General features: G+C 29.7%; 3 protein-coding genes across 5 annotated transcripts; 2 read left to right on the forward strand and 1 right to left on the reverse strand.

Annotated features, from left to right (window-relative positions):
- The first annotated feature begins 1426 nt into the window (after nt 1-1426).
- On the forward strand, nt 1427-7131 carry LOC124933957 (asparagine--tRNA ligase, chloroplastic/mitochondrial). The gene is made up of 15 exons (XM_047474409.1): nt 1427-1955; nt 2040-2108; nt 2241-2351; nt 2883-2987; nt 3455-3592; nt 4168-4248; nt 5156-5233; nt 5347-5415; nt 5526-5600; nt 5702-5785; nt 5871-5957; nt 6167-6262; nt 6344-6418; nt 6593-6719; nt 6821-7131. Exons 1-15 carry the CDS (start codon nt 1524-1526, stop codon nt 6934-6936), a joined length of 1743 nt encoding a protein of 580 aa, XP_047330365.1. The 5' UTR covers nt 1427-1523; the 3' UTR covers nt 6937-7131.
- A 1288-nt stretch (nt 7132-8419) lies between these two features.
- On the forward strand, nt 8420-14060 carry LOC124933620 (probable glycosyltransferase At5g03795). 3 transcript variants are annotated; one of them, XM_047474054.1, is made up of 7 exons: nt 8420-8586; nt 8815-8937; nt 9187-9299; nt 10757-11191; nt 11273-11409; nt 11888-12236; nt 12953-14060. In XM_047474054.1, the coding sequence occupies exons 4-7, from the start codon at nt 10835-10837 to the stop codon at nt 13637-13639; spliced, it is 1530 nt and encodes a 509-aa protein (XP_047330010.1). In that variant the 5' UTR covers nt 8420-8586; nt 8815-8937; nt 9187-9299; nt 10757-10834; the 3' UTR covers nt 13640-14060. The 3 variants fall into 3 exon arrangements, with proteins under 3 accessions (XP_047330010.1, XP_047330009.1, XP_047330011.1); XM_047474053.1 differs by having other exon boundaries at nt 8824-8937; XM_047474055.1 differs by having other exon boundaries at nt 8837-8937.
- Nucleotides 14061-16437: 2377 nt separating this feature from the next.
- LOC124933621 (transcription factor MYB114-like) lies at nt 16438-17324 on the reverse strand. Its single transcript, XM_047474056.1, has 2 exons — nt 17171-17324; nt 16438-17092 (listed from the first exon to the last, which is right to left on the reverse strand). Exons 1-2 carry the CDS (start codon nt 17292-17294, stop codon nt 16632-16634), a joined length of 585 nt encoding a protein of 194 aa, XP_047330012.1. The 5' UTR covers nt 17295-17324; the 3' UTR covers nt 16438-16631.
- Nucleotides 17325-20375: the final 3051 nt, after the last annotated feature.

Raw genomic sequence — 20375 nt, forward strand, 5'->3', positions numbered from 1 at the left:
AGTTTAATAGTTTATACAGATAATTATAATTATTATAAAATACCATTTTTTTAAAATAATCTAATAATATTCATTTTATTTACTAATGATGCATATAAATAGATAGAAAGATATATAAAAGAGTTGCTTTAAAGTTAATACATAAAAATTACAAGAAAACAAGAAAAGTTTTGATAAAGAGAGCTTCTTGATTAATAAAGTATTTGAAAATAATTCAAAAACATGATATGGGCATAGGTTTAGAGATTTTCTTATGTTTTGTTAATCAATAACATGTGTCATGTAATAAAATATATGAAATAGGAATTCATAATAGATTAAATGTCATTGGATTTTTATTTAAAATATTTTGTTTAAAAATTTTCAAAACTCGGGTTTAAATAAAAATAATATAAATTTATTTAAAATTTTATATATTTTAAATACCTTGTTCTTATATTAAATTAAAAGAAATAATGGTTTTAGATTTTAAATAATGGGAATTTTATTATAAAAAATGATTAAAAGAAGAAATAATGGAAAAAAAAAAACAAATTCTTTCTCTTTTCACCCTTAATATGGATATTAGTTGACAAAATTCTCTATTTGTTTGTTTTTTTTTAATTTAATTCATTACTTGTTTTTTTAAATTATCAAAGAGATCAAATATTTATTTATTTATTCTCCATAATTTCCTTTTATTTTCTTTCCTTTCCCCTTCATAGAGATTTTTAAATAATATAAACAAATATTTTGTAATACTTATTTTGAATAACTATTTTTTTAATTAATTTTTCTTTAATATATATGATTTTTTTTTAAATTAATTTTTAATTAGTTAAAATAAGACACTTTGAATAAATGAGAGGAAATATTTGTCTAAATTGTAGAAATAGGTAAGAGAGATTATTTAAGTTAAGCCAATATTTGGTAAGTTTTTTTTTTTACATCCGAACCCTTACATAGATTCGTCCATGTTATAGTTAGTTATAGTAGATGAAATATATACTTTAATTATACATATTAATAAATTTAATAACTTAGTTTTTTTTTTTAATGAATGTGTTTTCAAAAACCAGTCCGAATTCTCAATAACCCATCATGTTATCACATTTGTCAAAATAAAAATCAATAAGTTTTGGGACAAGGATGAGCTTAGGGCGTGCAATGGTATCTTACCCAACGCTTGAAGTACCCATTTTCGAACCTAATTTTTAAGTTATTATGTGACCTTAATTTAAAATACTCAAATTCATTCATCATCAGTATCCAATTTAGAATACTCAAATTCAATCATCATCGGTATCTATGAATATCGGATATACGGGTAACTATTGTCATACCCGAAAAAGACGTTGTGAAAAAGACGTTGGAGTGAGTGCAATATAAGCGGGTTGATACTTGATATAGGATATTCGGAAACCCGATCCATATTATCATCCTAACAGTTCAACCGGTTAGAACACTAACGTGAGCCACTCAAAGTGTATCATTTTGTCAAACGAAGAGAAAGACACCGATTTTCAATATCATCGCCGTCTCGGATGGCCGCCGCATTATCACCGTCATTTACTCTCCGGCTAAAACCATTATCAACGATCTGCTTCGTCTCCGCTTATCGCCGATCAAAGCCATGGGACTTCACACTTAATCCTAAATCTTTAACCCCCTACCTTACCCATCCGCAAAAGTTCGTCCGTTGCTGTTCTTTTCCATCTGAATTACCACGTAAAACATCACCCTTTTCTCCATCCGAACGCCGGTCTTTCAGTAACTTGGTTGCCGGAGCTCTTTCATCCAGCGAGACAGTAGAGACTCCGGGGGTCAGTGATAGAGTTGGCGAGTTCCGTAAAAGGTTGAAGATTGTAGATATAAAGAGTGGGCCTGACGAGGGTTTGGACCGATTGGGGCAGACTATTGTTGTTAAAGGTTGGGTTCGGACACTTCGCGTTCAAAGCAGTGTCACATTCGTTGAGGTGAGATGGTTGAAATTATGTCACCCTATTGTTGTATGATAGAAGAGTGAAATTAGTATTCATGGGTTCAATTCGAATTAACAGGTTAATGATGGTTCATGTCTTTCAAATATCCAATGCGTTATGAGCTCAGAATCTGAAGGTTATCATCAGGTAACTGAATAATATTGAAAACCAATTTGATTGAGATTAAAAAGTTGAAAATTTGAAGTCATGTTTAGGTTTAGTTTCTTGTACACTGGTATCCTTTGATATGTTATTGACCTATTTCCTAGGTCTTATCAGGTTGAGGATGGCTTGCTTGCAACTGGTGCATCTGTACGCATACGAGGAACACTAGTACCTAGCCAGGGATCGAAGCAGAAAGTTGAATTGAAGGTGGAAAAGCTCGAAACGGTAATGAAATTTTGTCTGTTCCAAGGAGTTGACATGAAAAGTTGGCATTCTATTTAAAAACAATGGAAGTTGAAAAAAAAATGAAGTATAAATTTAAATTTTTGGGATCCTGAAAGCACAAACATCGTCGAAACATAGAAGGAAAGTATTTTGGTTACTAGTGTTCTCATACAAAGCAACCAGGCTTTGACCAACATTTGAAAGAAAAAGAAAGATTTCGTAGCTCAGAAGTAGGTTTAAATGTGACTTGTGTTGGGTATCCTATAGGTTACAACTTCTAAGGATATGGCTTTTATTAATTTCAGCTATAGTGACTATAGGCAATCAATCATATGAATACGATTTAGTGATAAAAAAGTCAATATTTGTACAAACATGTTAAGTCTCTTAAAAGCTTTCACCTGTTAAGAAAATAGTTAATTGCCAACTAGGATATCTTAACCTTCTATGCAAGCCCTCTGTCACTTGTCCTTCCTTTTTCAGATATCCTTTGTTATCTGCAACTGACTTCAATTTTCCATACACTTGCAGATTGGTACATGTGATTCATCCTTCCCCATCCAAAAGAAAAGAGTCAGCAGAGAATTCTTGAGAAGTAAGGCCCATCTTCGTCCAAGAACAAACACTTTTGGTGCGGTAAGGTTTGGTTCTTTTTATGTTAAGAGTAGCCTCAGTCTAGATCAAAGTCGAAAGAGTCTTGCCTAAGAGACCAAAGGTCTCAGGCTCGATTCTCACTAAGAACGCTTTGTTGGAAAGGGGTTCATGGCTGTGGGGGGTCGTGCTAGCCTCCATGGAATAAACCCTGTTTTTCAGGAAAAAAAAGAGAGAAAAATTAGCCTCAGTCTAGATGGACCATCTTCTGATTTTGATTTCATCTGCAATGTTTTGGTGCATCTTATTTAGAAAAATATATATCTAAAGATGCCTTTTGGTCATGGTTGAAACTTGGGATGCATGTTCTCCCCTTTTTTGGAGAATCTGTTTCTTCTCTTTTTTTTTTGGCTGAAAATGTCTTGATTTCTGTGGTATCTTATTCTGACATATGTCAAATTAGGGTTTGATCATTTATTTTTTCCTTGTATTTTGGAAACAAACGACTCCAGGTTGCAAGGGTGAGGAATGCTTTATCCTATGCTACACATAAATTTTTTCAAGAAAATGGATTTGTTTGGATCTCAAGTCCTATCATTACTGCATCAGATTGTGAAGGAGCCGGTGAAATGTTTTGTGTCACTACTTTGGTAAGCTTACCTTTTGATCTTCATTTTAATATTGGCTAGGGTGTGCATACTTATTACTTAGATCATGCCAGAACCGTTCTTTTTAATCTTACAAAGGTAGAATTTGTCAATAATAGATGCAAATTGTCAGTATATTTAAAAAAAATGTGCATTCCTAGTCAACATACTTTATGCATATTATAATTTGTCATATTTTTTGTGGACTGATTTTGAACTTTATATCACACCGTCGTCTATCATAAAGAACATTTTTTGCTTTTCCCCATGACCACCCAAGGTTGCCTGAGTTTAGGTTTCTCAACAGTTTGACCATCACGTCTTATTTGCTTCAGTCTTTTGCATATCTTCTTTTTAGTTGTTTCCTCCTAAGGTCTTTCATTGTATCCTTACCTTTTTCCTGATCCGAATAGTTAGTTCTTCCTCACGCCACTAAGCCTGTTTATATATGGCACTTAATGCTTTTTGTTTACTAATCCACATCATATGCAATTTCATATTGCAGGATAAATTTAATCTGTAGAGTAATATTCCTAACTTATAGTTTTTTTTTTGAGAAATTCTTGTTTACTTGACAGATCCCCACCTCTCAAGAACATGCTAATAATCCCATTGATGCTATTCCTAAGACAAGTGATGGTTTTGTGGATTGGTCACAGGTTAGTGAAATTAAATTCTAGTCATTTAACCTGAACTGAACTGTTACTTTAACAGTATGAAGTATGAACTACATTTCATCTGTTCATGATATTGTTTTGTAATAAAAGTTTTTAGACCACTATGGCTGTGTAACTGCAATGACTTTTTCGATGTGTAATGTTACCAAGAATTGTTTTTTTACTATGTTCTGATTAAGGGAACATAAGTTGTTGTTTACACGATTCTATAACAAGTGTTAGGTTAATTATAATAGAGGGTTGAGATGGAAGGAGATCTAATGGCTAAGGGTTGGAATCGTTATAGTTTTGAAAAGAAAGAAACTCTTAATAGGTCCAAATGTTAACATGAATCTCGTATTAATTGTGGGAAAAAAAACAACCAAACCGTTCAATACAAGTCATAATGTTTTTGTCAATTAATCAATTGCAAATACAAGAGGGTCCAAAAATACCCCATAACACCTTAAAAGAAAACGTCAAACCGGATGGTGGAAAACATTGCACATTACTCATTGCTCGAACTTAAGGAAATTAGATGAAAAAATTAGAAAATTTTCAATCCTGGGCCTTGCCACAAAAAAGAAACGAAAAAAAATACATTTTCTCTCTCCAAAAGAAGGTTAGGCTTGCTGGATAGGATAGGTATTTTTGATTCATGATTGGTAAAGAAAAATGATAGTAGATTTGTACAAGGATATGCATAAAATGATATGATATGATTTGATAGTGAATAGAAACTTAATCTCCACCCTCTCATTCCCATTCTCCATTTTGAACCGGAACAGATTCATCAGTTGTGTATGAGTTGTTTGTATGTTGTTTAGTGATGGTTATACTGTTACAGTCCATTTAGTAAGATTTTTCATAGTAAAACATTAAGATGTTAGTTTCTTTTGTTTAATTGTAGGATTTCTTTGGGAAGCGGGCTTTCTTAACGGTCTCAGGTCAGCTTAGTGCTGAAACATATGCTACTGCTCTTACAGATGTGAGTATATTCCCACCACATGCTTACCCTGAAATTTCTCTCCAGTTGACTAAATCTTGTTTTGTGATAGTTCATTTCTTCTTACTCTATATAGTTATCGCCTCATTTTCCAGGTTTATACATTTGGACCCACCTTCAGAGCGGAAAATTCCAACACTGCCAGACATTTGGCTGAATTCTGGGTACTATTGATTTCCCTTTGTTTGGTTTATATTCCTATTTTATTTCCTTTTATTCTTCCTTAACTTCATATTTGGATTATTTTTCGTTGAACTTTTTACACTTTCATCAGATGATTGAACCTGAACTTGCATTTGCTGATCTTAATGATGACATGGCCTGTGCCACTGCCTATCTCCAGTATGTAGTATGTTACTCTTCATATCTTATATCAATTAAATCTAATGGAGATATACACCCTTCCACTGGGCATTGTAATTTCTAAAATAGTAAATAAAAACATGCTAGGTGAAATATATCTTAGAAAACTGCAAGGAGGACATGGAATTTTTCGATACTTGGATTGAGAAGGGAATTATCAACCGACTAAACGTAAGTACATTTTTTTTGAGACAAGGAGTATGTTCTTATCATCTTCTTCATTTTATGAATGATTCTTTCATATTTTCCTTGACAGGATGTTGTAGAGAAGAAGTTTGTGCAGTTGACATATACAGATGCCGTTGAACTACTCTTAAAAGCAAATAAAAAATTTGAATTTCCGGTACTTCTGCGTACCAATTCTTGTTGTGTTCATCGTTTACTATCCATTTACACTCCAGAATGGGGGCAATTGAGAGCAGAGTACTTAAATGATAGAACTGGAGAGAAATGATCATGTATCTGCTACTAATTGTTTAGAAAGATCGTCACTGTGGAATATCCGGTTGCTCCTCTCTGAAGTGTTTGATTTCATGTCTATTTTGTGTATAGGTGAAATGGGGATGTGACTTGCAAAGCGAGCATGAACGCTATATAACTGAACAAGCTTTCAAAGGATGTCCAGTTATAATAAGAGATTACCCCAAGGTTTTTATTTATTTATATTTCTATTGAATTTCTGCTTTTGAAAGTATATTTTCTCAAACATCCTTAAATGATGAATTCCAGGACATAAAGGCATTTTATATGAGGGAAAACGATGATGGGAAGACAGTAGCCGCCATGGATTTGTTGGTTCCTCGGGTATGATTTCTTTCAATGAATTTTGCGTTCTTAGGGGTATCAACCTTCTGAAGCTCACCATCAAAACTAAATACAAGAAATTTCCATTTTGGTCAAGTGTCCCAATTAATCCAAAATGTTGCTAATGAATCCCTCCGGATTCTCTACTCATTGATACATCTTTTTCCCATTCAGATTGGTGAGCTTATTGGTGGAAGCCAAAGAGAAGAACGATTAGGATATCTGGAAAATCGACTGGATGAATTAAAGCTTGATAAAGAAAACTATTGGTGGTATCTGGATTTGCGGAGATATGGTTCAGGTCAGCTATTTATATTTATATACATTTGCTCCATGAATTTAGCTCTTGTTGTATGTTGAATTTTGAGTTTATTATACTAATAACACTATCTTCTACTCCAGTTCCTCATGCAGGATTTGGATTGGGATTTGAAAGACTTGTGCAATTTGCAACAGGTATAGAGAATATAAGAGATGCAATACCATTCCCTCGTGCACCCGGTTCAGCTGAATTTTAATGTAAATGACGATCATTTGCCCCGGTTATGCACCTGGTTCAACTGCCCTAACCCTTCGGTTAATGACATTTGATTTATATATGATTTTGTTTTAAGATGAATAATGACATTTATATTTGATTTGATTTGATTTTTTCCCATGAATGGAAAACTAATCATGTGCCAATTACAAGTTTTGGAAGAGAAGTTTTGGTTCAGTGTTGAGACTCCTCTATTCTCTTGCCCTTTTAACTCCTTTGATTTAATATTGATCAATTTTAACCACAATTTATCCTAAATAAATTATTCTAAGCCGAGTGACATGAAATATAAGGGATAAATAACAAATTTAGAACTTCGGTTTGTAAATTTTTTGAGCTTTGTAAAAGATATTAAGCATATTGGATAAAAGTTTAAAATTTGAATAATGTCTAATGTTTTTTTAATTAGAAAAATGATTAAATTGCAATACACCTCTATATTAATCAATATTTTAAATGTAAAATGACAATTTTAGAAAGAAAAAATAAAATAAGTAAGGTGTTCAATCAAGGCTAGACTATTTATTTAATCAGCATAATAATGGCATTCAAATTTTCATTGAAAAATTACTTATTTCTTTTTATAACCAGAGCTTTAAAAAATGAAAATAAAATTAATGTGATTTAAAAAAATGATCTAATGACCTATCTTTTCAACATGCAAATAATATTGAAATTGTATTTTGTGATTGCTTTGATTATTTTTTTTCTTTTATTTGGGATGACTAGCTTATTTTTATATTTATGCTTCCCTTTTTAAATTAGATTTTTTTTTATTAATAATTAAAAAAAATGATTCATATCTTTTTTTTAATAGGTTATATTTTATATTATATTAAAAATATATAATAATTTTATATTATAATTAATAAAAGTAATATAGTATAGTTTCTTAAATATTATAGAGTTCAAACTTTAATATGACAGTAACATATACTAATTCAAGAATTAAAGATGGGTGGGTTTGATTTTTTTTTTTTTTTTTTTTAAGTAGATGTAAAAAAAATTATTAATTAAAACGAGCAACGAATAAAGGTGAGTTTTATTATTTTTTAAGAATTAAATAAAAACTAAATTTTAAAAAAAAGTTAGAAAGTTATGTTAGGATAAATTTTTTTAATAAGAATTAAAAAATTATGTCACTTGAATTAACTTTGAAGATATATTTATACTTTTTTACTCTGAATCTTTGTCTGATTTTAAATTTGAGTATTATTTTAAAGGAGATTTTAAAAACAATCTTTAAAGTTATATTTTCAAATTTTGTCTGATTATGGCATGTAAAACTTTAGGTAGAACAATTAAATTAAGGTAATAGAAAATATTGAAATAATATGAATAAAAAATGCTGAAATTCTAAGTTTCAAAAAGAAGAAAAGTCATCAACGGAGTTCCAAAAGGCAAAAATCAATGGATAACTGCAAGTATAAATATCGCAGCCGTTACCGTCACCGGCGCTATCCTTTTTTTCCCTCCACATCTTTCTCTCTCTTAGCCAGAGCTTGCTTTTCAGTTTTTACTTCAATAATAAGAATCATCGGAATTCTCCGATTCAGTTTCTTCTCCGACGACTCACCGGACCGGAGTTTTCTTCAAGACTTCTCCGATCTATTATTCTCTTACAGTTGAGGTACGATTACGAAATCTCTCTTTTGAAATTACACGCATATTATAGGTATTTATCGATGCGCGTGTTGTTCTGTATGTATACAAACTGATGAATGAATGAATGATGATGCATATGATTGTAGGTAGCTACGATGAATTAGTTTATTCGAATTTCACTTTCTGCAATTGAATTAGGAGCTTCATTATTGACTAGTTCTTCTTCTGTTCTTTGATAATGATATTTTGTTAGTCGGTTTAGTGACTTTTTCCAGCTGGCTCGCATTAAGAATCCTCCGATTCAGTTTCTTCTCCGACGCCACACCGGACCGGAGTTTTCTTCAGGACTTCGATCTAATATTCTCTTACAATTGAGGTACGATTACGATTTACGAAATCTATCTTGTGAAATTATAGGTATCTAGATATCTATGCGCGTGTTGTTTTTTTATGTATACAAACTGATGAATGATGATGCATATGATTGTAGTTACGACCTGTATGAATTAGTTATTCGAATATCACTTTCTGCGATTGAATTAGGAGCTTCATTATTGACTAGTTCTTCTTCTGTTCTATGATAATGATATTTTGTTAGTCGGTTTAGTGACTTTTCTTTTTCCAGCTGGTTCGCATTAAGAGTCATCGGAATCCTCCGATTCAGTTTCTCCTCCGACGCCTCACCGGACCGGAGTTTTCTTCAAGACTTCTTCGATCTATTATTCTCTTACAATTGAGGTACGATTACGACTTACGAAATCTCTCTTTTGAAATTACACGCATATTATAGGTATCTATCTGTCTGTATGAATACAAACTGATGATGCATATCATATGATTGTAGTTACTATACATGTATGAATTAGTTTATTCGAATTTCACTTTCTGCGATTGAATTAGGAGCTTGATTATTGACTAGTTCTTCTGTTCTATCTTTGATAATGATATTTTGTTGGTTCGCATTAAGAATCGGAAGCTAAGACCATATTTGAGAAATTAACATCCATCCGTCTGGTTGATTTTGGATGATGAATGAATTTTCAGATTTAACTCATTCAAGGATGTTTAAAAATTAATAAAATATGTCATGGTTAGATAATTAATGCTAATTTATTCCTGTTTTGTATTAAATTAAACTTTGTATGAGCGTAATAATACTGTCCAATTGCTTCACCGGCTTCTGAAGTAATCCTGGACTAGTAATAATTTATGTGGATGAACATGTAGATTTCGAATAATTTATGAGTTTTCATCGTTATATTGCGATTTTCGCAATTTAGTGGATCAATGAAATTGTTTTATCCTTTAATATATATATATATATATTGGTTGAAAAGAGAATCATACCTAACCAAGACTTGGTATTCAAAGTTTATCCTTGTGTGGTGGTTGTTGACTTACCTTCCTAATAAAGTTTACAGTCTAGGTGCATAAATATGATTAATTTTTTTAAAAGAATTTCATTTTCCCTCCTAATAAATTTGCAAGAACTCTTAGTTTTATGGATTTTTCAAAATGACTTAAATTAATCTCAAGTTGGGAGTGTCTTGCCTAAGAGATCAAAAGTTTCAAATTCGATTTTTACTAGGAACGTCTTAAGTTAAAGGGTTTTTACTAAGAACGTTTTAAATTAAAGGGTTCTTGTTAACTTATTTCAGATAAAAAAATAAATGACTCAAATTACTTTTTATTTTTATTTTGTTTAGTTATTACTAAATTATATCAATCAATGACTAAAATAATTATTTAAATGAGCTTTGTTTTCCCCTTAATTTTTCAAAACAAAATCAAAAGTAGAATTATATATAATAAATAACTAAATTAATTATATATACTTTGTTTGCTCTCCTGATTTTCATTTGTTTTTCTTGGATCAATAAGAGGAAAACTCTCTGAAATAGGTAGACATTTTGGTATCATTATGTATACATGATAGGTTGATCTGTATAAACAATATTCTTGACATGCATTTTGCTTATTCCACATGCTTAATAAGCATGGTTGCACATGCAATCCAGGTAATTGTTGTCTTTTCAATAATAGACTTAAAATTTCAACAACTTCTATGAAAAGTAACCACTATTTTGTCTTAGGCACAAAGAAAAAATGATTGTAGACTATTCTATTTGTTCTTCTATGTTAGTGAGGAGAAGAATTGATAAGAAAAATATCCTCAATTCAATTTTTTTCTGCAGGACTTCTGTAATGATGATGATTTTCGTAGTGGCATTCTCATGGAACAAACGAAAATCTCTGTTTGATTCAGTAACAAAATGAACATATTAATGCAGCAAATCTTTATAATCCTGATGTATAGAATAAATTGGAAGAAGCTGCTAATACTTTTTTCCATAATCACAACTGCTGGTGTCTTCTTTCAAATTCATATACTTTCTTATCCACTGAACTTATGGGTTTACTCACCAGAAGAAATGATTTCTTCAAACAAAACTTGGAACCCTAAAGTGCACTTAAAGGAAATTAACCAGCACATTGTTCAGTTTGAAAATATCGAAAACCTTCATCTAGCTGCTGTTGTCTCCCACAACTTATCCATGAGCTCGAATCAATCAGTACCCATCGTAGAAGACGAAGACAATGTTACAACACAGAAGGATATTCAGCAGAAGGTTATAATTTATAACTGTCCTAAATATTACTTCTAAGCTTTCCATATTCTTTTATTGAAGTTTATTTAATTATGGTTGTAGGGAAAAGATTTGGCCATGGTACCAAATGAAGAACTGAATTATGCAAAACAACAAATGAATAACATCTCATCTGTCGTTGATAATCCAGACCCTGATCTATACGCCCCAATCTTCAGGAATGTCTCCACTTTCCAGAGGTACATATATTAGTACATTTGTGATCAATTATTTGAATCATTTTTTTCTACCGAAACTTAGAATAGCAAACTATTTGTTACCACCAATGGTGTTGATTTTACCTAAATTGTTTCTATTTCTGAAATCGATATAAACAAAGCTAATCCTAGCTGAGATGCAGTTTTTGTTTCTGCATATAGGCATTCATATAACCTAGTTACCCATTATTGAGACCAATCTTTGTGAAAAATTGTAGAATAGAAGCTAGAATTATTGATCTCAATTTACTAACTATGACAAATCTATCTATATAGTGAGTTCTAAAGAAGAAAATAACCGTTATTAACAACTTATCAGCAGTTAACTAACCATGGTAAGAATAGGCTGAGCTCTGATATTTGTAAGTGGAAACAGAATCAGAGTTTCCAAATGGGGTAAATAATGGCACAAATTGATAGGAATTGAACGTGGTTGATATTATTAATATTATTATTACAGGAGTTATGAGCTAATGGAAGGCATACTTAAAGTATACATATACAAAGATGGAAAGAGACCAATTTTCCATCAACCTTATTTACAAGGAATTTATTCATCTGAAGGATGGTTTATGAAGTTAATGGAAGGAAACAAGCAATTCGTGACAAAGGAACCAGAAAAGGCTCACTTATTCTATCTCCCATATAGTGCTCGTCAGTTACAAATTGCTCTATATGTCCCTGACTCACATAACATGAAACAACTATCCATATTCCTTCGAGATTATGTTAACAGAATTGCTGCAAAGTACCCCTTTTGGAACAGGACTCACGGATCCGATCATTTCCTCGTCGCTTGTCATGACTGGGTAAGATTCAAATTATTCAAAAAAAAAAATCATTGACTGTTTCTTTGGCCTTGTTTCAACTTGGTTTATTTGAATTTCATCTCAAATAACCAACCATTATCATATCAATCAAAAGATAAAATATTATAATTCTTTTCTATTAATAATTTTTCATTATATATTTATACTTCTAATATCTTTTTATTCATTATTTTCAAATAACTTTGTTCATTATAGGTAAATTCAGGGATGGATAAAAAAAGTAGAGTTTTTGGGCTTCTAATATCTTTTTATTGAAGATTTTTTTCATCATTTCAAATAACTTTGTTCAGCATAGGTAAATACATGGATGGATTCAGAAAGTAAAATTTTGGTGTTTCTAATATCCTTTTATTCATTATTTTCAAATAACCTTATTTAGTATAGGTAAAATAGTGACCGGTCCAGAAAGTAGTATTCTTTATGTTTCGAATGGATGATCTGATTGATGAAAGAGTTATTTGGGTGGTGGGTTATTTCCATGGCCTTGTTTCATATAATAGATTATTTGAATTTAATGTCAAATAACTCATCCTGTTATCATCAATCACTATAAAAATACCTTAATTTTTTCTTTTCTTTTGAATATATATGGGTCCTAAGTCCTAACATCCTTTTAGCCAAGACCGTGTTCATTTACTTAGTTATTTTGATAACAACATGTTATTTGATATCTCATTTGTATTTTGTATGTACAGGGTCCTTATACACTTAAAGAGCACGAAGAACTAACAAAGAACACAATCAAGGCACTATGCAACGCAGATTCATCCGAAGGAATCTTCATTCAAGGAAAAGACGTATCCCTTCCAGAAACCACCATAAGAAATCGAAGAAGACCCCTCCGAGGAATCGGAGGCAATAAAGTTTCAAAGCGTCCAATTCTCGCATTCTTCGCAGGCCACATGCATGGGAGAGTTCGGCCAATCCTTCACGAGTTTTGGCACGAAAAAGACAAAGACATGAGAATCTACGGTCTTCTTCCAAAGAAAAAAGCAATGTCTTACGTAGAACACATGAAATCGAGTCGATACTGTCTTTGTCCTATGGGATATGAAGTGAACAGTCCGAGGATAGTTGAGGCGATATATTACGAATGTGTCCCTGTTATTATTGCGGACAATTTTGTCCCTCCGATGAATGAAGTGCTGGAATGGAACGCTTTTTCGGTAAGGGTGGCGGAAAAGGAGATTCCTAGATTGAAGGAGATCTTGATGGGGATTCCTATGAAGAAATATGTTGAGATGAGGAATAATGTGAAGATGGTTCAAAAGCATTTTCATTGGAATGGAAAAGATGTTGTCAGGTATGATTTGTTTCATATGATTCTACATTCTATTTGGTATGCTAGGCTCAATCAACTTCAAGTAACTAATGATTCATGACAATTGTTATTGAATCATTTGTTTCAAAGACTCGTCTAGGTCAGGAATAGAGCACAAGAACTTATGTTTGAAAGGTTATGAGTTAGAGTTTTCGTATTCATATCATTTGGCTAGGTCTTCAAACATTAGAAAAAACCTGTCTAAAATGCAAAGATAGAGTAACACTAGGAGATTAGCTTAAAACAATGTATAGTATAGAAAACACCATATTGTTTTGTTTTATATTTGTATTGATTGTTGTTAGGTATGGATAGTTTATTGTTTTTTTAAAGATTCATGTAGGATTATTTATTTATTTATTTGGGTTAATGTAATGATTGGATTTATTTTGGGATTTGACATTATTTTATAGAATTTGAAATTATTTGTAACTTGTAAAAATATGTAGATGCAAAGAAGAGAACTGAAATTTGTATTATTGCTAACACATTAATTCATGGGTTAAACAATTTTCTTCTCGATCTTAAAAAAAAAAAAACACTTTAAGTTGAATCATTAAGGTGGTATCTAATTCTCTTTAATTAAAAAATATATTTTATGTATTAAATTGGATGAAAAAAATTAATTTATAATTTCAATAATAATGAAATATAAATTTGTTTGAAAAATAAAAGTACACTTTCACACTAATTTAGAAAATTTTGATTAAAGAGATTGAAATTATGCGATTTGTTTGAGTTATTTAAATAGTTCAAACCGAACAAGGACCTAGTGATTATCTCGCGGTTTCTAATCTGAATTGTCACGTGTTTGGCGATTTTTTTTGATTTGATCGGTAGCTGATTAGAAATTGGATGAAAATGGTATTTGTGTCACCTGTCGAAGGCTCCACTTGATTCATCTTAAATATTAATAAACACAATTAAATATATAATATCGATATTGTTTTTTATATTTGTAATTTTTTAAAATTTATTTCTTTATAATAATATTAATTTTCAATAGGTTTATATATATATTTTTAGAGGGATAAAATTTATTCGATAGTCACGGTTACAAACTTATAAAAAAAATATAATTAAGTTATGATATCATTTCTCAAAAGTTAATAAGTTATTCATGATCAACTTAAAGTTCAAATGTGATAATCAAGAGAGTAACAACTAAAAAAATAAGTAAACATCAATTTCCACACAAATGACTAAAAGAACCGGTGAGTCGGGAGACTATAATCCGACTTCCTTATTGTTTCGTTTGTCCGTTTTTTTCTAAGCATAGTTAATATCCGAGTTTATACACTTTTTGGTCAGTATATTATAAAAATATCATTTTATATAATTTTATTATAAAAAAAATATATTATTATCCTCACGGAGAGTACCTGAGGCCAAACAGGAAAAAATAGAAATAAAATGGGATGGAAATATTAAATGCACTCTCCACTCCGATGTACCTATTACCGTCTCCAATTATGATGGTGAGAATTATGCAGCTATTCTAAAATAAACTCAAAACATACCATCAAACAAAACAAACAAAATTGCTAATAAAACTAAGTGCAATTTTTTAAAATAAATCAGAAAAGTGGAAAACGACTCATCAAATGGGATTATACAGAGAAATAGAATATATACATTTGTTAAAAGACAAAACTTCATAATTTCGAATCACGCCAAGATCTTTTTAAAAATTGAGAAACCTTTATTCCTGAAAGGTACTTCACGAGGTAAGTGCTTTTGCTTGAGAATCAAGATAAGTTATTATTATAGATTGACCAAAATCATCTTAACAATAACAGATCAATTGACTGAAAAAGACTTCTTTTTAGCCCTTTTAATTTACATAGGGATGCAAATCAACATAGATGTAAACGAGTTATTGGAATCTCGATCCGGTTAAAAGTTTGTACGAGTTCGTAGTCTTAACGAGTTTGAGTTCATTTGAGAATTTAAACGAATCAAGATAAAACTTTTAAATATTTGACTCGTCAGCTTGCGAACATGTTCGTTTAGAGGCTAATAAAAATGTTCATTTGGAGGTTTCTTTATGAACTCGGGAATATGTTTCTTTAGAGGATAATTTACAACCCCATTTAATATTTATTAATAAATTAATAATAAAAAATAATGTAAGATTCTTGATCACTTCTAAGACCTCTCCAGCTCTTGAGCCCAACTGAAAACATAACAATCGAGTTCTAATATTATTATTTTTGATTAAAATCCATGTATATTAAAAGCTGTAAACAAGTTTGAATCCGAATATTAGTGGTGTAAGTGGTTCGGTTTGGTTGGTTTATTGACCGAAATGTATATCCAAATCGTTGTCGTCGGTTTACTAAATTTCAAATTGTCAGTTTATTGGTTTGATCAGTTAAGTTTGAATGGTTAAAAAATTGATCTAGTCGATTTAATCAGTTTAATACATTAATAATTAACATAATTTTTAAAATACAAATGCATATATTAATAACATCTAATAGTTAATATTTTTGATACTAAGTGTTTAACTTGGTTATATTCTTTAATTATTATTAGTTTAAATTAATTATTATTAGTTTAAATGTGGGTTACTAATAGTTATAATATATTATTCTTTCATTTTTGTACTAGTCTAATTTAAATATTACTTTACAAATATTTGGTCGGTTTGAACGGTGTGAGCGGTTTCAATTGTGTTGAATCGACACCGAACCGTTGAGATCGGTTAAGTAAAAAGAAAATCGTAATGAATTCGGTTTGTTATTCGATTTGGTTTGGATGATTTCAGTTCGATTTGAACAGTTTACTTACGTTGTTCCTGAATATATGTTAAACGAGCGAAGTTTGAGCTTGAAACGGTTAGGCTTTGCTCATCTAGTTTACAACCCTAAATTTATACACAATAAAAGATGGAAGATTGGACATTTTATATTAGCCATGATCACTTCCATTGGAAAGAAAGAAGAAGTTACAAGCAATTAATATTTATTAAGTTCCTAGAAATGAGCTTGCTTCAATCCTACTTCTTCTTCTCCATCATTGATTAGGGAAAGCAATTAAATTAAATTAAATTAAAGATAATCATGATGATCATCATCTAATTCAAGAAACCTATTAACCCATTCCAATCCATTTGTTCCCTCAACAGAGAAATCAAACATTAACTTCACATCTTCTTCTTCTTCTTCTTTTTCTTCAATTCTTCTTCCCAACCCCAATTGATCTGTCGATTCCATAATAGGAGAAGGTAGTGATGAATTCAAATTCATCATATTGGTGATCTTGTTATTGTTCTTGACCTCCTTAATCACATTATTATATCTTTTGCTCATATGAGAATTCCAATAATTTTTAATCTCGTTATCTGTTCTTCCCGGAAGTCTACCAGCAATTAAAGACCACCTATTTCCCAAAAGCTTATGAAGTCGAAGAATCAAATCCTCTTCTTGTTCAGAAAAGTTGCCTCTTTTAATATTGGGTCGAAGATAATTCAACCATCTCAGTCGACAACTCTTTCCACATCTGTTCAAACCTGCACCACCATCGAAAACAATCTTACCGAAGACTACCCAATTCAACTTAACGCGTTCTAAATAAGAATTCAATATACCTGATCTCGTGGCTATAGATTTCCACTTCTTTGGTCCATGAAGATGAATGTATTCGGAAAGTGTCTTGTCTTCTTCAGCAGTCCATGCTCCTTTAACGTTAATCTGGATTGATGATTTCTTCATGTTTCTTGGTTTGGTTTGAAATGGAGAGTAATTTATATATACAAATTAAGTGTTAGATGTACGGAAAGTGAAGACAAAAGACATTATTTTCTTTCTTTCTACCTAACGTTCTTATTTATTGTCAATACCCGCATTTCTTAGCGGTGGATGGATAGATGGATAATGGATTCACCCAACAACCAGTTAGATCAGCCTTTAATTTTATTTCTTTCTTTTTTTTAAATTTATCTTTTTTTCATATTTATTTATTTATTTAATAAAAAATGATTAAGAAATTGAATTTTGGAGAGAAAAATTGGAAGGAAATTATGTAGTGCAAGTAAAAAAAATAACAAATTTTTTCTCTTCTCTTCTCACTATTTATTATTTTTACAACCAATAAAATGACACATCATTTTCTCCTCGTTATCTTTCCCAAATTCATTCTCTTGTAAGTTGTAACTATTCTGTGAAATAAATAAATAAAATTTAAATAAATATATATATATTTATAAGTTAAAAAATAAATAAATTAATAATACTATATATATAATAAGTCGGTTTGATTCTATATCACTATGTATTAATCTATGTTATTTTTAAAAAAAAATTCAAACTTATTATATTTATTTAATACAACACAAAATATAACTATTAAATTAAAATATAATAATAACTTCTTATTTTTCACTTAGATACTCTTAGGCAGCTACTGACTGAATGTCGTCTCAATCTTAAAGCATTATTATAAATTTTAGATAATATTGACTCTTATGAATAAACTTTATGGATGGATTAACATGATTTAAATATAATACTTTGGTTATTTTTGCAATACACTTTTACTTTTTAAAATTATATAAAAAATATTTTGAATTGCTAATTGAAATTTTGAAATGTGATCATTTTTTTAATACACTTAATTTTTTTTAAGTATTTTAAAAATATATGAATTGATAATTGAAATATAATAAATTTTCACCCTATTTTTTTATTAAATCATTCAATTTATTAATTAAAATAATTTTTATTTTATTTTATTTTATCGTTATATATTAATACACTTTAAGTCTTTTAATCTAAAATATTATCTTTTCAAAGTCACCGATAGTTATTTTTCGAATAACACATGTATTTCCAAAATCCCTTTTTCGAACAACACATTTGTGGGTTATAATTTTGGATTTTGGAAAAAAAATGATTGAGGGAGAGATTTAAGAGTGAATTACTCCTCTTTGAAAAATTCTCTCTCATTTCTCTCCCAAATTCTCTCCTCTATCACTCCTCTTTTAAAAATTATTACTACAAATGTTTTATTAACTTTGAGGGGAGGCCTAACTCTTTATTTTTCAACCTTTTCGAAACATTAATTTTACACTCATTTAACGGTGTCTTAAAGAATACATTAGAAAGATGTTGATTGATGATCCATTATCGGTATTGGGATGTTCGGATACAAAACACGAGCTCGTTTTGATTGAGTGATGAATCTTTATCTCATTTATTTTTTGGTACAACATTCAGTGATCGCAATCGACAAATGCGTTATTTTACAACATTATTATTATGACAATAGGAGAAATATCTTTTGAAAACTGGTGAAAACGGTCTGTAAACTTATTAATCTTTTTAAAGATCTTCGAACTCGTTAAAATTAATTTTATGTATATTTATTAATTGGTGAGCATTTTGACTTATATTTTTATTACTGCTCTCAAATAGTTAATCTTGTTATGTTTCGGACGTGAACAACGACAAAGTGAACATATATTTTTATTAGTATTTATATGTATTTAAAATTTAATTGATAATATCAAAATTTTATTTCTATTTTTCAGTCAAGATAATTTTAAATATTAGCTTAGCCTCCCCATATGACGTTTAACCATTTTGGACCTTTTTGTTCATTGACTTTAGATTCTTTCCTCTCTTTATTATGTTTTGTTGTATTTTTCTAACCCCTTTATAAAAATTATATCTTATTTCATACAACAAAGACAAAAATTATTTATTCAATTTTTAAAATATATTTGAAGATATATCCAACTAAGCTCGATATGTGGAAATCAACTCATAAATTAAATTTGTCTTCATTATAGATAATAATGCAGCTAGGAAAAAGTATATATTATTATATATACATCTTTGTTCTTCACCACCCATTATATTATACATTCAATTTTAAAGATAAATGACATTAAATTTATTTTGTAAAAATGTTCATAAAAATAAAGATTAGGATAAAAAACAAATCTAATTTGGAAAATAATAAACAAATTAAATGTAACAAAAATTATATCATAGTATTAAATAATATTATTTAGACAACTAGGGTTTATAATTTATTTATATATATATATATATATATATATATATATATATATATATATATATATATATATATATTCATATTTCTAACTAAACCAATAAGTAAAATATAAAATATTATTTTATAATCAGTTAATTTATACTTTATATTTAATACATAATTACAATTTTATAACTTGCAAATAATTTTGGTTTAAGACATTTTCTGAAAAACAAATATAAAAAAATGACAAAAACAAAAACTCAATTAATATAAACTATTAATAATCAACTTGAAAAGAGTATTTTCTCATATTGATACCCACTCAAACCATTCTAAATTGAAGTGAGAGGAGTTTTATCATATTCAATACCCATTAAAAAAAAAAAACCTAAATTAAATTCGATAATTTACTAAAATCGCTCTAAATTGAAGGGGTATCATGCTAAATTTCTAGGATTAAAATAATAAAAGATTTTTCTTTTATACCCTTGAACTATAATATCTATAAAAAAAACAATTGTTTAATAATATAAAGTAATTTGGATTAAGATACCCTTCAACATTTAGAATAAAAATTGAGTATAAAGAGACTCCTCTCATGCCTCATAAAGCATGAAAATAGTCTCTTTGTGTTCTCTCATTATTTAATCTAACATCAAAGGAAACTAGGATTATTGATTTTGCTAAAATAAATTGACCTAAAATCTTTCACCCTATAATATATTAATAAGATGCCTAATTATTTAATAACCCAAAAAACATTCCTTACAAACTTATTATAATCTACATAG

The sequence above is a fragment of the Impatiens glandulifera genome, chromosome 4 (genome assembly GCF_907164915.1).
Source record: "Impatiens glandulifera chromosome 4, dImpGla2.1, whole genome shotgun sequence".
Lineage (NCBI taxonomy): Eukaryota > Viridiplantae > Streptophyta > Magnoliopsida > Ericales > Balsaminaceae > Impatiens > Impatiens glandulifera.

Excerpts from the sequence above, each read along its gene's own strand:
- LOC124933957 (XM_047474409.1), top strand. The coding sequence starts at position 1,524 with ATGGCCGCCGCATTATCACCGTCATTTACTCTCCGGCTAAAACCATTA. Across the intron at positions 2,352-2,882 it reads AGGTGGAAAAGCTCGAAACG|ATTGGTACATGTGATTCATC; the intron begins GTAATGAAATTT and ends ATACACTTGCAG. Across the intron at positions 6,263-6,343 it reads TAATAAGAGATTACCCCAAG|GACATAAAGGCATTTTATAT; the intron begins GTTTTTATTTAT and ends GATGAATTCCAG.
- LOC124933620 (XM_047474054.1), top strand. The coding sequence starts at position 10,835 with ATGAACATATTAATGCAGCAAATCTTTATAATCCTGATGTATAGAATA. Across the intron at positions 11,410-11,887 it reads AATGTCTCCACTTTCCAGAG|GAGTTATGAGCTAATGGAAG; the intron begins GTACATATATTA and ends TTATTATTACAG. Across the intron at positions 12,237-12,952 it reads TCGTCGCTTGTCATGACTGG|GGTCCTTATACACTTAAAGA; the intron begins GTAAGATTCAAA and ends TTGTATGTACAG.
- LOC124933621 (XM_047474056.1), bottom strand. The coding sequence starts at position 17,294 with ATGAAGAAATCATCAATCCAGATTAACGTTAAAGGAGCATGGACTGCT. Across the intron at positions 17,093-17,170 it reads ATCTATAGCCACGAGATCAG|GTTTGAACAGATGTGGAAAG; the intron begins GTATATTGAATT and ends ATGGTGGTGCAG.